Source organism: Scedosporium apiospermum, assembly GCF_000732125.1.
Source record: "Scedosporium apiospermum strain IHEM 14462 chromosome Unknown SEQ_SAPIO_0088, whole genome shotgun sequence".
NCBI classification, from domain to species: Eukaryota; Fungi; Ascomycota; class Sordariomycetes; order Microascales; family Microascaceae; genus Scedosporium; species Scedosporium apiospermum.
Genome location: NW_015971789.1, coordinates 1573134 through 1589029, shown reverse-complemented (window position 1 = coordinate 1589029; position 15896 = coordinate 1573134). Strand labels below are relative to the sequence as shown.

Genomic DNA, 15896 nt, shown 5'->3' with positions numbered 1-15896 from the left:
ATGGAGCTTCAAGACGCCAGCAGAAAACCCGATGCCAAGATCCACACGACTGCCTTAACCAGCGTACTGGGAAAGTGCGGCGACGCGTGCTGTCCCTTCGGATACACATGCAATGAACAACTCAAGTGTGCTATGGACGTCGACCAATCTCAACCGCCGCCCGGCGCGAGCCGGTCTCCGCCTCCAACAAGCACGTCTACACAACCGCCTACCAGTTCCAACACCGGTGACCCCGCCAATACCGGTCCTGCCAGCACCAGCCCCGCCAACCCCAACCCCACCGATCCCGAGGCGAACAAGAACGAAGGAAAAGACGATGACAAAGCCTTCCCCACGACAGCCGTCGTAGTCGGCGTCCTCGTCGGCGTGCTCGGCTTAGTATCCATCATCGTCTTCCTCCTCATCTGGCGCACAAAGCGCCGCAAGCGACTCCCCGACAACAACGGCAAATCCAGCTCGCGCAACTCCAAAGCCTCCTCCTCCTTCGGAAACATCATCAGCGAGCCCATCATCAACCACGACGCCTTCCGCACAGATTTCATCCGCAAGCCCGAGAGCCCCCCCGGCCCCTCCTCCTCCCTCTCCGGCACCGATCGCCTCTCGCGCATGTTCAGCCGCCAGCGCGACTCTCATGCCCCCGCCGTCTCGCCCACGGGCTCGGCCACCCTCCGCGATTCACGCGGGAGCAGTACCCACGCTGCCATTGGTACCGCCGTCCCCATCCCGCCTATCCGGGCCATGAATGTCGCGCGCCCGACGCCGCGGCCTATCACGCCGAAAATGCAGCGTGAGCCGAGTAGCGAGAGTATCAATATTTTTGCGGCGCCGGGGACGGTCGAGAGAGGGGATGCGAGCCGGCCGTTGACGTCCTTTACGGAGATGATGGACCAGGCGGACCTGGGCCCAGTCCATAAGGGGAAGGGGTTCGTGCCGTCACCTTTGCGTGTGGACACCGGGGGACGGTTCGTCTAGAGATGGATTTAGGGGGGATTGAGGGTAAGATTACGGGGTTCTTCTATTTATCGTGCATTAATGAGGTGTGAGCAATTATCACATCCGACGCCCTCCTTTTTTCTTCTTCTTTTCTTTCTTTTTACATTCTCATCTCTTTTTTCCTTTTGTTTTCGGTTAGTGGACGACAGGACAGAGCATGGCGAGGTTGTTTCACGGTCGCTTTCTTTTTCCATTTCCTTTTCTTCTTTTTCTTATACCTCGTCATCCTCGCGGAGATATTTGTTTTCTTGTTTCTTTTTTTTTTTCCAGAAACACCACTCTCTCACAGTTTGTTCCATCGACAGGTGTGTGATAAAACGAATCTATTTTAGGCGAAGGGGGAGTTTTGGGTTTCTTTGGAAAACGGGGAGGAGGGTTTGTCTTCGTCTCACGATACTGTTTGAGGACTATAGCTGTCCAAGTTTGTTTAATACCCCTTTCCTTTTTTTCGGTTTCGATTTTGTCAATAAAGACGGCATAGATCAATACTATCAATAGATAGCATCAAGAGTTACATTATCCACGTTCACTCCTAACAAGATTACGAAAGTCGCAAAAGTAGCAAGTATAGTCTAAATAAAGTCGAAGAACTGTACATATCCATTCATTAAAATCATAAGTCCAGTCTGCAAAGGTATCAAAATCACTAGAAACGTAGTTTCTCTCCTCCATCACTTCAGTCCCCCCAGGCTTCTTTGTCTTTCTCCATCACAACTACCCTCCCTATAAAACAGGAATAAGAAACGCCTTACCCGTAAGTCAAATAGGAGCTCAAAATCAAGCTCCTTGGCAGCAAGTAGGGAGGGAAACAAAGTGAAAAAAAAAAGAAGAAACAGTTCAATAGACTGACTGGTATACCCTCCCAAGAAAGCAACAGAAAACTGGCCAGAGTGGAAAGAAACACAACAGTCCCTTTCCTTCCTCACATCACAACACACTTCTTATCCTTCCCCTTCCAGTCCTCAAAAACATAGTCATACGTACCACTCCAACCAGTCCCAGTCCCACTCCTCGCCGCCGGCGCCACATCAGGCCCGCCCCTCTTCCTCGCGCCAGCACTATGTCGAAACTTGCCCCTCCGCCTCTCCTTAACGCTCCTCGCCACGCTCCGCCTCGACGCCGTCCGCCTAACAATGCGGCTCCGGCGCCTGTGCATCTTAGCCTGCCTCGACGCCGTCGACGTGCTATGGCCCAGCTGCGTATTATTGTAGTAATTCTCGATGCGATCGATCGACGGGCCCGGGACGCCCGGTTCCGTTCGCGGTTGGGGACGGCGCGGTGTGGGTGCGAACACGGGCGTTTCTGAGCGGCGCATCGACGGGTTCCGCTCCGGAGGATCATAGGCGCCGGACACGCCCGTTGGCGTGCTGATGATCAGGGGTTGATCCGGGGGCGTGGGGGCGCGGTGCCAGGCTCCCGGGGTCATGGCGCGCGGATGAGAAGAGGGGTTCGCGGCAGCCGATGAGGGGCCGGCCACGGTGCCTGGGACTACGGGTAGCCAGGAAGCGGTCAATATGCCGAAGTTTTCTGCGCGTGGCGGTGCGGACCGAGGGTATCCAGTGCCATGCTCACCCGGTGCCTGGTTTGATTCTAGGATACTCGAGAGCGAGTTGGGAGCGTTCACTTGGGACCTCGTGGATATCGGTGTTAAGTCGCTCCTACTCTCCCTGGAGAAAGTAGCGCTATGCCTGTTGAACGCCGTTGTAGATAGCGTAGGCGACGGAATATGCAGATCAAGAGTGGGTGGCCCTTCTCGGCGGGATAACTGCTGTGGTTGGTATTGTTGGGGCGCCGATATTTGGCGCGAAGCTTGAGAAGATGCTGGCGATTGTTCTCGTAACTCTCTCTCGCTTCTCCCCGAAGTTGTACTTCTCTGAAGCTGCTGTCCTCTTCTACGGAGATTTCCCTCAGCGGCGACCGGTCTCATTGCGGGTGGGTTCAGCGCTAGCGGATTAGAATAAGGTCCTCGGATACTATGTCGGTAAGAAAGGGTATCGGTTGTCGAGTCGCTGACGGGCGACTGCGTCAGGCGACGATTCGGGTCGGCGTCATCCCAGTAGCGGGAAGCTGCGACACTCGCAGCAGAAGGAGACTGGAGAGTGGAAACTGTGAAGCGAGCGTCCGAGAATGTGTCGGAGAGCGGGCGTCGCCGGCTCGATGAGGATTCGCTGTTATTGCGTCGGAGCGAATTGCTTGGTCCAGCTAAGGGGGAAGCACTTGATAGGGTCCCCGGGTCGGTAAACTGACGGGGGATCGCTGGCATGGGCGGGATGCTATTGATACTGTTGATTCGGGCCCAGGACCTCTCGCCTGGTCTCGAGGAAGTGGCGTGGGCAGAGGGAGCAGTTGGAGGGTTGTGGGGCTCGGTGAGGTTTGCAGGCGTAATGGCGGGGTGGCGAAGGAAAGCAGGCAGATCGACGACCGCATCCTTCTGGTAAGGGGGCGGGGGTGGGACCCAGTTATCGGCATCGCTTTCGTGAGGATGCTCCCGTCGACCATCGGCACGGCGGTACTCGAAGCGCGTCTCGCGCAGTCGCTGGCTCATGGCCGCAGCGGTAGCGGCTCGTCGCAGGGTAGAGACGGATCGCGGGTTGGATTGAGTATAGGGCGCGTCCAAAGCCTCTTGCTCCTCGATGGAATCGGTGTCGTTGTCATCGTTAAAGGTGACTTGCGGAACGGGCTGAGGGGGCCTTGGTAACACTCCAATGCGTCTTGGTTGTAAGGGATCGTCGTCATCCTCATGCGCGCCGCTGGGCAGGGGTGGGCGAGGATTTCTCGGAGGGATTGTCGTGGTAGCCATACGATGCAGGGCACCGCCAGTACCGCCCCGGCGTTGGGCTACCGTGCGTCTTCTGACCAAAGCGACCTCAGTATCGAGGTCACGCTTTTCCTCTTCGAGGACTTCAGCATTATTGGTACCAACTTCAATGGTGATGTCTTTCCTCTTGCCATCCTCGAAGCCATAATCAAAGTCTAAGAGGGAGATGATGCCACCGTCTACGAAATCGATGTCTTCCTCCTCGGTAATAAGTCTCGAGCCATTCACTCCACGGGCTGTGATGACTAGGCGTTCCTTAGAGGAATGGCCTCCGAATCCGGCAACCCATTTCACATGGCTAACCGGTTCCAGCTCAGTAATCTTGCGACCAGAGATGAGCATATTTCGCTGGCTATCGCACAGCACTTGCCACTTGGGCACCCTTACATCCTCAGCATCTGGTATCCTCGGCGCAGTTCGCGGTGAGTGACCACCGCCACGCCTGCCGGATACACCAGGCGGAGTCGCGCCATCGTACGGAAGAATCAATTGCGGGTTGACGGCGCTGAGGTCCTCGGGGACGCCATAAATCCAAACCTCTTTACCCTGAAATCCAGCAGATACTAGCTCGCCATGATACGAGGCTGATGGAAGTGTGCAAGGCAACAATGGAGTCGACGAGGCAGCTTGAGGCAGAGGGCCGGTGAAGTAGGTGGTGCCATTACGTAGGTCGTCGATGCGTACGGCGCGGAAAGTCTCGAAGCTGCGGTCGTAGGTGAAGGTCCAGCTCGCTTCCTCGTTGTCGGAATCCTGCACGAGGACGGCGTGGCTGCAATCGCGGCTCGAATTGGGGAAGAGGATAGAAGTGGTCCACATAGCACTAGTGGTGTTCTCGGCCATGTGGCTTCCCGGATCGTAATAAGGCGCGGTGAGAATAACGGTGTTCTGGTGTGACGACTGTAGAGTGGTTCCCAGAAGCTGGGTCCCATCGTGGGAGAAGGCCAGGGAGTCGACAGCGTCGCACTTGACGGCGCGCTGGCTTGTTGTCACCGCGTCCGGGTTCAGAGCAGAAACCTCTATGCCACCTTCATACGCAGCGGCGAGAACGCTGCCGCAGGGCGAAAGGGCTATAGTGCGCGGTTTATGATCGAGCAGGATAGACTGGGTCCGTTTCGGCGGGGAACTTTCGAGATTGTAAACGTCGACCTGCATCTCCATGGACAAGACGGCCAATAGGGTAGCATCATCTTTGATACAAGCCGACACGGGGCGGCGCAATATCTTGAACTCCCGCTTGATATCGATCTCGGGCGCACGTACGTCGATGACATAAATACGGGAGGAGTTGTAGGCTAGGATATGATGACCTTTCGGAGATGGGCTGAAACGCATCCCCTCTCCGCCGGGACATGACGCCGAACTGATGGAATTGGATATGAGCTTGATTCGCGTCTCGGACGGGCGTAGATAGGCTTGGAACAGGTTGCGCTTGACTTCACGGGCGAAGAGTCTCCTAAACTTGGGAAGCTGTTCGTCCTTGACAGAGGCGAGGGATAGGGCCGAGTGGCTCGCGGCGAAGGACGGGCATTTAGACAGCTGGTGGGCATAGAGATGGGCCTGCTGCGAGACCCGTCTCCATTTCGAGTTGACGAGGATAAGGGACGCGAAGGAGTCGGGGTCGGTTAGGAGGAGGATCCTATTCGTTTACACCGTGGTTCGGCAGGTTAGTCTTGTCTTATATAGAGAGAGTTCAGAGTATGGGAATTGAAATTAGAATAGGAACAGATAGAGCGATGTCGCATACTGCTGGATTATCTCGTCGGGTAACCTATCAAAGGCGGCATCGCAGGCCTCTTCATCGACAATGGATGGCGCCTTCGACGACGGCTGGGATGCCGATGATGTCGAAGATGTCGAGGACGTGTCTTCACCGGGAGGCGGACTGGCACGGGCATCGGAGCCCGCTTTGCCATGGCCCATCGTATGTGCAGTGGGTGCGGCGTGGGCTCGGAGTCGGGCTCGTCGACGATGTGGAGGTTGGTGAGACTCTGGCGGAGAATGAGTGCGACATGGGATGGACTAAAATGTAAGGGAGCGGAGAAGGCTCATCTCGGGGTGACACGGGAGCCGAGAAGAGAGATAAACCAGACCGCAGGACAGACAGAGCAGAGAGCTACATCAAATGCAAACTGAGGGACAACAACAGAAACGAATCAGAGACGCCGTGCATAATAAGCAATAATAATCTTCGTCTTCCTGGTCGTGGCTGTAAAGTTGAGGAGGTGGACATGGACATGGATTGATCAAATAGCCATGGCTAAATCCTGTCCAAGGCCAGACGTTCCCGTTCCCTCTTATGTCTCAACTGCAATAATCAAGTTCTATGCCAACGGCGAAGTACCCACGTCTCCATCCTTGCCTCCCGCTTGGTCCACAGGAGATTGTGGCGTCGAACTTGAAGGAAGGCGTCAGCAGTACAGGTGCAGAGTAACATCAATAATGTTCCAATGTTCCAATGTTTAATTGAATTTGACTGCCGTCAATTGATCGAGATTGTTCAATGTTGCCAATAGTTCAAAAAGGCGGAATTACGTGAGAATTACTACAGGTGCTTAGGCTTAGTTCGAGAACTACAAGTCCATCATTATCATTGAACACTTCAATGATTGAACCGTGCTAATTTTAGCGGTCGGTTCCTGATACACTCCATAGGCCCCAGAGCGTACGAAATGGTGTGTTTGCGTGTAAACATTCACTAAACTGCACACCGGGACTTCAACTTACTTCAAGTATCAAACTATGATTCCTGGCCTTCAAATGATACTTGGCCCTTCCATCGTTATACTTCGACAACATCAATGCTTCTTACTTGAACGTTCCATACCGTCATGCCCGGTTGAACGATGCACAGCCCGGGCCTTGCACTTTTGATGGTTTGCTGCAATTGCACTGCAGCACAGGTCCAGGATTCTATATGGCTGTATTCACATCCAGCCAGCGTCTACTCATACATCAATCACACACTTCACAGTGACCTTTTGTAGGTTGAGCAGCACATCCGCCCACAATGTGCGTACGAAGTAACGTCAAATGCATCAATGATGCACACGTCCAGTGGTGTACATGGGACGCGGGCAAATCAACCAACTTAGCGCCTGGGCGACAGCCCCTCCACGCCAAGTGCAGCCAACAAGAGAACAAACATTGCAACCTCAACTGTACTGCGATGCAGTCCCTCAGGGATTTTGGTTCCTGGAGCATGAAGAGGACACGTCCGAGGGGTCAGGAAGTGGCGATGCTGGGTGGTAATATATTGTCGGATATTTGGGTTGATCCTTGAGCATGTCTTGCATCCCACGCCTTCCAATCTTGGGACGAAGCTCGATCAAGTTGTTAACCCAGGCTGCCGCTGGCGAATATTGGTGTAATTTCATGGGGATGATGAGTTATTTCGAGAAGTCCTCGACATGGTCCTAGTGTCGTCTTACTTCGGACTCTTGCTTCCAGGATTGTAGCATGGCAGGTGGGCCATATGTGGAATGAAAGCAAAAGCTCGGTTTATGTCGTTGCTGACGAGGACAACGGGCAACGCAAACACGTATGCTCCAAACTTTTGCTGTGCCGCATTGCGCCTCGTCCATTTGCCACGATGTGTCTCGGTCACACTGGATGGAGGAGACCTTGAGGGGAAAAAGCAATCAATTACTTAGTACATCGGGAGAAACCCTAACGACGCCCATCACGTATCACAGCATGAGAAGAACCTCACTTCATAATCAAGTGGGAGAAGCTCAGGCTCATATTGCTTCCTTCTCCTGGTTAAATGTGGCATCGCACCACTGATCTATTTTTATCGCGGACCCTTGCCAGAGCTAACGCAGAGTCGGACCAAAGTGCCCGCAGTGTAACTTGTATTTCGCGCTTCAAGCCTACCGACAGCTGGCCAGATGAATGCCAGCTGTCAGTCCCTGCCACGCCCAAGAAGTGTTGGTTCCCAAGTTCCCCAAGTTCCAACGCTTCAACCAACACCAACGCGGCGTCTCAGGTCTCCCCCCGCATGAGACTTCGGTTAGTTCACCCGAAGATCCTCGTCGCTCTCTTGGCAACTTGCTGCATCCAGACATTGGCCAGAGGTTCTCAGCCTCGTGCTCCAGTTTCAACTGCTCCTGTACTATACTCATAGGTTATTACACAATCGCTCGATTAACACTCCTTCACTACTTTCACTTTAACAGTTTCCCTACTCGGCCACTTACTTCAATCCTGTCCGGACATCGCCATGAATGAGCCTCGATCATCATAGCTGTCCAGCCAGTTGACGTGCCGGTACTGTTACTTAACTTAATCTCAGCTCACATCTTGCCGAAATCTCTTACGGGCGGCGTTTTCTAGCCGGAGCTAGTGAGATCTGGCGATGGATGATGAACTTGATGTTGACGCCCTTCTCCCGACCTCCGCCCCTCAGAGGCCACGGCCGTCGCCAGCCCGCCTCTTTGTCAAAGGCTGGCTCATCGTGACTATAGTCTGGTTCGTCTTCACCGGCCTCTTTCATTCTTTTGCTCGGATCTTTCGCGGGCCTAAACCTATACCGGTAAGACAACGAAAGCCCTTAAGATTCTATTGTATATATTTATTGTATTATGCTGTCTTGTGCTCCCACTCGCCCTCGGTTGGCCTTGAGGTGGTCCTTGCTTCAATCGCCACCACTCGCCATGAAGCGCCGTTGCTGTGCTCTCCTCCCCAGATACAACATTGGCAATGCTGACCCCCGCGCGGCCCCATTGATCTCTGTCTTTGTGTGTTACTAACCCATAAATCACAGGAACGAAAGCCCCAAGTTCTCTTGCCCAATGCCATTTATGAAGGTCGCCATCTATCCAATGGTGTGGATCAGTATCTAGGCATTCGCTACGCAAGTCCGCCCATAAATGACTTGAGATGGCGGGCGCCGATAAATCCCAGTCCCAATACGGCCTTGAGAGAGCAAGCGAACACAGTATGTGCCCAACCCTTATACATGGATCCTTTGGTGAGGTGGGTTCCGTGAACTAGATTAACATCTCATATACAGTTTGGGCCAAGGTGTCTCGGTACCGACCACGGCACTTATAATCCTGCGGAATCAGAAGATTGTCTCTTTGTGAATGTGTGGGCTCCCACAAATGCCACCGCGTCTTCCAAACTCCCCGTTTGGGTATATATCCAGGGAGGAGGTATGTCACCGCCTTCTTCGACCTTTGCTCCCTTGTTCCTCTCATGATAACATAGCCCCCGGAACCCCCTGTACAGGATACACTGCCAATAGCAATCCCGACTACAATGGCTCTACTGTTGTCGAACAGTCAGGCAGGAACCTCGTGTTTGTGAACTTCAACTATCGTGTCGGCCTCTGGGGATTTCTTGCCGATAAGCGAGTTAGCCAGGATGGCGATTTGAACGTCGGATTGCTAGACCAAATCCACCTGCTCAAGTGGGTGAAAAGACACATATCTAAGGTCAGCTCATCTACACGCCAGCCCTTGCGTAGTTCCGTAGTTCCCGCGTACAGCCATGTTGACTATCACAATAGTTCGGAGGTGATCCCAACCGGGTCATCATTCACGGTGTCTCCGCTGGTGCTGGCTCCGCGGCCCTCCATCTTACCGCCAATGGCGGTCGTGATGACGGACTTTTTGCTGGCGTTATGACCCAATCGGTCTTCTTCCCGACACATCCTCGTGTTGAGGACCTCGGATACCAGTTTAACAAGACTCTAGAGTTAGTCGGTTGTGAGTTCGAGGATGATGCCATGTCTTGCCTTCGTGGAAAGAGCAGAAAGGAACTACAAGACGTTGCCAATCGGGCTTTTTCGTTCCCCGGAAGAACTAGAGCATCACGTTGGTACTGGACCCCATGCGTCGACGGAGACCTCATTCGTGACGTGCCATCCGCCATGTTCAAGTCGGGAAATTTTATCAAGGTACCTCTCATGCTCGGTACAGTAACCGACGGTAAGGCGATCCTAGTCCCCCGCAATCCAAAAAGACGCAAGCTAACTAAAGGCATGTTTTGTTTTCCACCCAGAGGGCTCCGTCTTCTCTGCCAACGCAGCTACCCCGGATGAATTTGTGTCGTTTATTCGAGATAACTTCCCTGGTCTTACGGACTCCGATACTCCAGCCATGATCAAGCGCTACCCCCTCATGGAGAAACTTCCCCAGCACAATACCTGGTTCCCATCAACAAGCAAGGCGTACGGCGAGGCAACATTCATCTGCCCTACCAATCTCATCCTCGACAGCTTCACCAAGTCAAGTTACGCCAGCATATGGTCCTACAGGTATAATGTTTGGGATCTATCCAATACATGGCGCGGCGTCGGCGTAACCCACACATTTGACTCCGCTGCTATCTTGGGCCCCGGCAGCCTGCCGACCCCCGAGAGCTACTACGGTTATAACGCACCCATCGTGCCTCTGCTGATGAACTACTATATTTCGTTTGTCAGGGCTCTGGATCCGAACGTTTACCGACATAGCTCAGCGCCCAAGTGGTATTCGTGGTGGAGGGATGGCGAGAGGTTGGTGGTTGAGCTAAACAAGACTCGGATGGAGACCGTAGGAGCCGGGCAGAAGGAGAGGTGCGAGTTTTGGAAAGGTCTCTCTGGAAAGATGAGGCACTAGGTTGGAATGCCCGCTCACGAAGGCGGGTTTGGACGAGTTGATTCGATGTGGACTCACGAAACGATGGCGTTCGGGAACGGCGTTGGATAGTGCCTTTTTTTCCCATGATGAGCTATAATATGACTTCCGATGATCGAGTCCTGTTTGACACCTGAATAGGTTGCGAGTTTCCAACATCTATAATATGTAGGTAGTAATCCTGGTCTTTTTAACCCACTGACCCCAGCAATGCCATTCCGTTATGCCGCAGTCTACCGGAAGATAATGGGGATGTTAGGTCGTCCCTGCCCTGCTCCTCGTTAGCCTTCTCTGCCGGCAGCCAGGAGCTCGTTGTTTGAGGGCGTCTTGATGAAGCTTTGAGTGATTATCTCGATTCTATGAGCCTGGAAGTATAATGCTCTACTCAACCGCAAGTGACAAGCAGGCCCAAGGAGATGCAAACTCCACTCGTCACCAGTGTAAGTGTGAAGTGAGGCATATCGCGATAACTCATAGCATGGTTGATCCAAAGTAATCAGTTATTCCTTCTTGTCATAATTCTCCGGCATCTCTTCGACCCTTCATCGTATATGAAAGGTCCCACGGATGTAGACTAAGTTGGCGAGGGAAAGGCAAAGAGCAGTCGAAGAGACATGGAATTGAGTTTGAGGCTAGGTGCAGGTCCCATGAACCTGTTAGCAGTGATAGCGGCGAAACCACATATTACTATTCGCTACCCCGGACAGAATTTCTAGCAGTGTAAATACATCTAGCCAAGGCCTATAGCTTCACGGTATCAACACGAGCGCAAGCGCCCGTGGTCAGAGTCTAGACTAAGGCCCAACAGAGAGATATCTCACTTCTCATTCAGAGAGCAAGGGAAGTCCCATCACCCCCCCGGGCCAGAATTCTCCCCAGGCATCACCCGCAGCAGACTTGGAACCAAGCAAAGACTAGGCAGAGAGAGAAAGGCTAGGAGCGGAAAAAGAACTCATCGCCACTAGAGCTGGGATCTACAGCGTATTGAGACCTAAACTACCCTCATCTCGCTCCGTCTATTCTCCTCTGGGGACGTCGCCCGAACGTCTCCATCCTGATTTGATCCTAGTATGGACGCATGAATCATGGTATGCTAGCTTGAACTCTTCGGGAGCAAGGAAATCAAGAAGAAGCACTGGCTATGGAGTCTCCTCTTCGCATTACACTACAGATGACTCTGATATGCAATGCCTCTCTCCTGCATACTGAAAATATCACTGGGGACATGCCGCGACGACAGCAACATTACGGACCGAGGGGTGTGGATCGCGCCCCCGACAAGACCAAGGCGGACAGGCTTGGGACGGAGGCGGGGGGAGATATCACTTTCAACCGCGGTTTCAATAACAGGATAGATCATCCTTTCCTACTTCACTTACACTGCCCAGTACAGCCCGTTGCTCCTCCTCTGCCATGGCCGCCGGAAAACGGTTCTCCGGACATGGAGCACCATCCTCCGCCGCCTCGCAGAATCGCAAACGTCATCTCCTACACCCTTTCTGCTTCTGCGACATAGGTGCGGCCACGGAATGCGACTCCCAAGACACGGGGGCCGACATAAGGCTAGTGGGTATGCCAGCCTTCTGTTCAGATGCAGATCGTGCTTCTTCTTCTCTCCCGATTCCGACTGCATGTGTTCTGAAGCTCCTTTCTCGTGCTCATCTCTGACAGTATCTCTGGCCGAGCCGTCTCTGGGTCCCGCCCCATTTTGTCTGGCCCATGCGCCCTCTTTTACGATCAAGAATAGCAAAATCGCCAGATTTTGACAGGAAGAACAGAGTTAGATCATCCTGCTGTTTGGGACCTGCACGTGGTCGTATCAGACCCACGGCCCACGTGCGGACGGAATACCATAGAGAAGCTTTCCCCCAAAAGAAAAAAAGACCGAACTATAGTCGGGGCCAATCGCTTATCTGCACGAAGGCCTCAAGCGAGTCGGAGGAATTGGGGATGACGGGGGGAGGCGAAGGATTTCGACGAGGTTCAGGAGAAACGCATTAGATCTGATCTACTGCGCCCCCCTTTCCCCTTTGAAGCCCACTTCTGAACCTCATGTTCATGGGAGGAGATAGAGGTGCCGTGGTGTGTGTGTGTGTGTGTGTGTGTGTTCTGTCCTTGGATGAAGAAGAAAGGTCTCCGTCTGTTTGAGTTCCTCTTGTCCGTGTAGGTTGTCTTGCGATTCCCCGAGCGCACACCTTCACGGACACCACATCTGCATACACGCCCACCCACCAGCATTGCTTGGCGCAAAGAAAGGTATAACTTGTCAACGATAGCTTCAAAGCGTACGCGGCACGACGCCAGAAAGCAACCATCGAAGAATCTGGGGAGCAGGTGTGCAATAGCTAGGGTTACATGCTGATCCTGATCCCCACCGTTCGCCCACCTTTCCCCCTCCATCTTGGCTATACTCGTTCGCGAAAAGGCCACGAGGGCTGGACAATCCCCTCTTTTGTGTCCTGCAGCGTAGTGGGTAATCCAGCTCTTGATGCGACGAACTTGCGCACACTAAAGGTCCATGGTGTCAGTAGCATTCGATATCTCAAACGTAGAAGCTGCAGCGCACACGCTCCACGACTTCATACTACTACCCATTCGGATAGTCCATCACTGTCCATCTTGAATGACAGCTTATCAAAAGCCCCGAGCTGCATGTGATCCACATCCACGCTATCCACACTAGCGATGGAGATAGAATCGACTTGGAACCCTTTGACCCTTCTTTCCCACGGAAACTTTCTTTCCAAGTGTCTTCTTTTTTTTTTTTTTCCCCCTTTCCGCACCCCTCGTCCCTGAAGCGGGGTTTCTCATACTCGTGGGATTGATTTGTTCTTCGGCGTGCCCTTCTTCTCGATTGTTTCTTTGTGCCTCGACGAGTCTATCTGAGACCCCGCCTCGACCCCTCCACAAGGGTCCGAGCGTGGCGTCACCAAAGAGCACCCAAGTGGAAACACAGCCTGCAGCATACCCTAGTCGTAAGATCAGGCAGTTTTCCTATAGTAATAGAAAGAAGCAACAGGAAACCCCACGGCGTCCTGTCCGAAGCAAGAATATACTACTACGAAATATCTCCCTCGTGGTTAAGCCAAAAAATAACGTGAAAGAGACAAAGCTTCAGGCAGGGGCGAAGGAAGACGCCACCGCCGGGGTTCAGCTCGTGATGATTTAGTCCCAACGACGCCCAGGCCAACATCAGACCAGGCACTGCTCTCTCGAGTGAGAGAGCCAATTATATTTGCACGGTCAGTATCTCACCACCGAAGACCGGCGATGGATGCAACACCCGCGAAGGAGGGAACTTACTGACTGACTTCGTACCGAAGAACGATCCGCCGCCTGGTTGATGGTTGGTTGCTGCTAAGCAAGGTCCCAAGCACTATAGTACTTGCAGCATCTGGAACTCCGGCACGGGGAAGCTTGCAGAATCTGGAAGCTAGAGACGATCTACTTCGTAGTTTTGGGCGGGGCATCAATTGACGCAGCCTCTTAAGTGCCTTCCGCTATCATGTCTGGAACCTGAAATGGGTCTTGGTTCGCTTATTGCGCACGAATTCGGGTCCATTCCCCGAGTATGCTATAACACGAAATCTATCAATGATGAAGCACGTCGATAGGCCGAGTGTGCCGTGTGCGGGAACGAAGAATTGACTCGGCAAGTGTGTGTGATGGGACGGGTCATCACCATCAAACCTATCCCATTGATACATGTAACATGAGCCAGTGTGGTTGGAATTGAGTTGATATCGATACCGGTCGGAAACAATTTACTTCGTACTTTCCAACTGCGCGACAAAATCATGGCGCTGCAGCAACTCGTCTTGCATGAAGGAACCAAAGAATTGACCGGTTCTTAATTCGGGCGCTGCTTGCTTACATGCGAAGGTCATCATCCCGGCCACTCGGTACTCATATCACGCTTCGGATTGGGGATGTAGGACTTCCTCACTCCCAGAGACATCAAGGTGGTTCTAACGCCTTTCGTGGTGGACCATGGGGACGGGTGGTGCTTCTACCGAAGAAGATGCCACCGCGATTCCTTGCGTCTTCCAAATCTATGGTCTACTGTGGAAATTGTATATCATCGGTTTCGTCACGCAAGAGTTGTTACGGTTCTGAAGCAGGAAGCCCGCGGAACTCGTGATATGTGCGCCATATGTACGGGAACCAGGAAGCTCTGAGCGCGGATGGACAAGGACAAGGACAAGCAACATCTTATGCGACAGCTGTTACCATCCTCCACCACTCCGGCATTGACTCGAAGTGTCGATCACAACCAACACCGACAACAGGTGAAGTCCTACGTCGATCACCTCCGACGTCGCAAGGTGCCTGTCGATCCGTCGTGTCTGCAACCCGGGTTTCCTCTCCTCCCGTTCCTCATCTTCGTCCCAAACCCACAATAAGTGGCCCTTTTGTTTGTGTGATGTGCACGATATCTATTTCTCTCAGGCACACCCACAAAACCTCGCAACTCTTCGGCCATTTACTTCGTATGTGACACAGGATGGGCCATGGTTTCTTACCCGGTTGGTGACGGGAAGGTTTAGGTGACGATGACGGAGAACCGAGGGTCAGATCCACCTAAGGATTGACCGGTCTATTCTGTAAAAAGCCGTCTGTTGGTGCGAGAGCGGAGGGACCTCCACACCACGACACCCACTGGGGGCCGAATTCCAGAACAAGCATGCGTGCTGGAAGGGCCGGCTGCATATCAAGCATGTGCGAGGCAGCTAACTTACCAAGACCTTGCTCACCTGAAGCAGCCAAACCGACGAATCTCGACAGGAAGATATCGTACGAATATAGTGCACACATGGCGAGCAGGAGCAAAAGGGCACGCAGGCACACACAGGCACGCACGGCGCAGCATACGCGCAGGTTCGAGGCAAGGAGAGGGAGATATTGGGACGAATTCCTCCCAAATGTAGACAGGGGTGCGGACGAGCATTGCTGGAAACAGTGCTTGCTTGCAGGTGTGCAGGTGGGCCATACGTATGTAGACGCAGGCGAGCTGGTCTGGCGGTGGGACTTCAGGGCAGATCCTCCAGTCTGTGTGCGGTCCAGTCTCTTTCTCTCTCTTTTTCTTTCGTGGGATGGTTTCCGTGCATTGGTCGATATTTTGCTCGAACTGGCTCAGTAAAACCGAGGCTGCCGGACCCGTCACAAAAGCCCGTGAGATGGGGGGCCAAGCGGAGAAGGGGGAGTACATTTAGGAAATCCGGAAAACAGACAATTGATGCAGTACGAAGTACGCGAGCATGCAGTTGTAGTTACGTGTGAGTTACGGGAGAGACGACAAATCGAGAGACTGGATTCTCCATCCTTCTCTTCTACCACCTTGAGGGAGCAAGGGCGGTCAGTTCAGGGTGGATGCCGATAAGCGGGGGGCGCCTCCATTTGCTCAAGAGATCAAGATCAATTGATCAATGGTATCATTGGTATGACCTGGCCTGGCTGGCGCTGAG

At 53.2% G+C, this 15896-nt stretch overlaps 2 protein-coding genes and 1 pseudogene across 2 annotated transcripts; 2 read left to right on the top strand and 1 right to left on the bottom strand.

Moving 5' to 3' along the window:
- On the top strand, positions 1–972 carry SAPIO_CDS3423 (annotated as a pseudogene; the record flags this gene model as incomplete).
- Positions 973–1915: 943 nt separating this feature from the next.
- Positions 1916–5731, bottom strand: SAPIO_CDS3422 (uncharacterized protein; the record flags this gene model as incomplete). Its single annotated transcript, XM_016786216.1, has 2 exons — positions 1916–5447; positions 5556–5731. The coding sequence occupies 2 exons, from the start codon at positions 5729–5731 to the stop codon at positions 1916–1918; spliced, it is 3708 nt and encodes a 1235-aa protein (XP_016644222.1).
- A 2732-nt stretch (positions 5732–8463) lies between these two features.
- SAPIO_CDS3421 (uncharacterized protein) lies at positions 8464–10413 on the top strand (the record flags this gene model as incomplete). The annotated part of the gene is made up of 5 exons (XM_016786215.1): positions 8464–8547; positions 8823–8964; positions 9041–9246; positions 9321–9741; positions 9815–10413. 5 exons carry the CDS (start codon positions 8464–8466, stop codon positions 10411–10413), a joined length of 1452 nt encoding a protein of 483 aa, XP_016644221.1.
- Positions 10414–15896: the final 5483 nt, after the last annotated feature.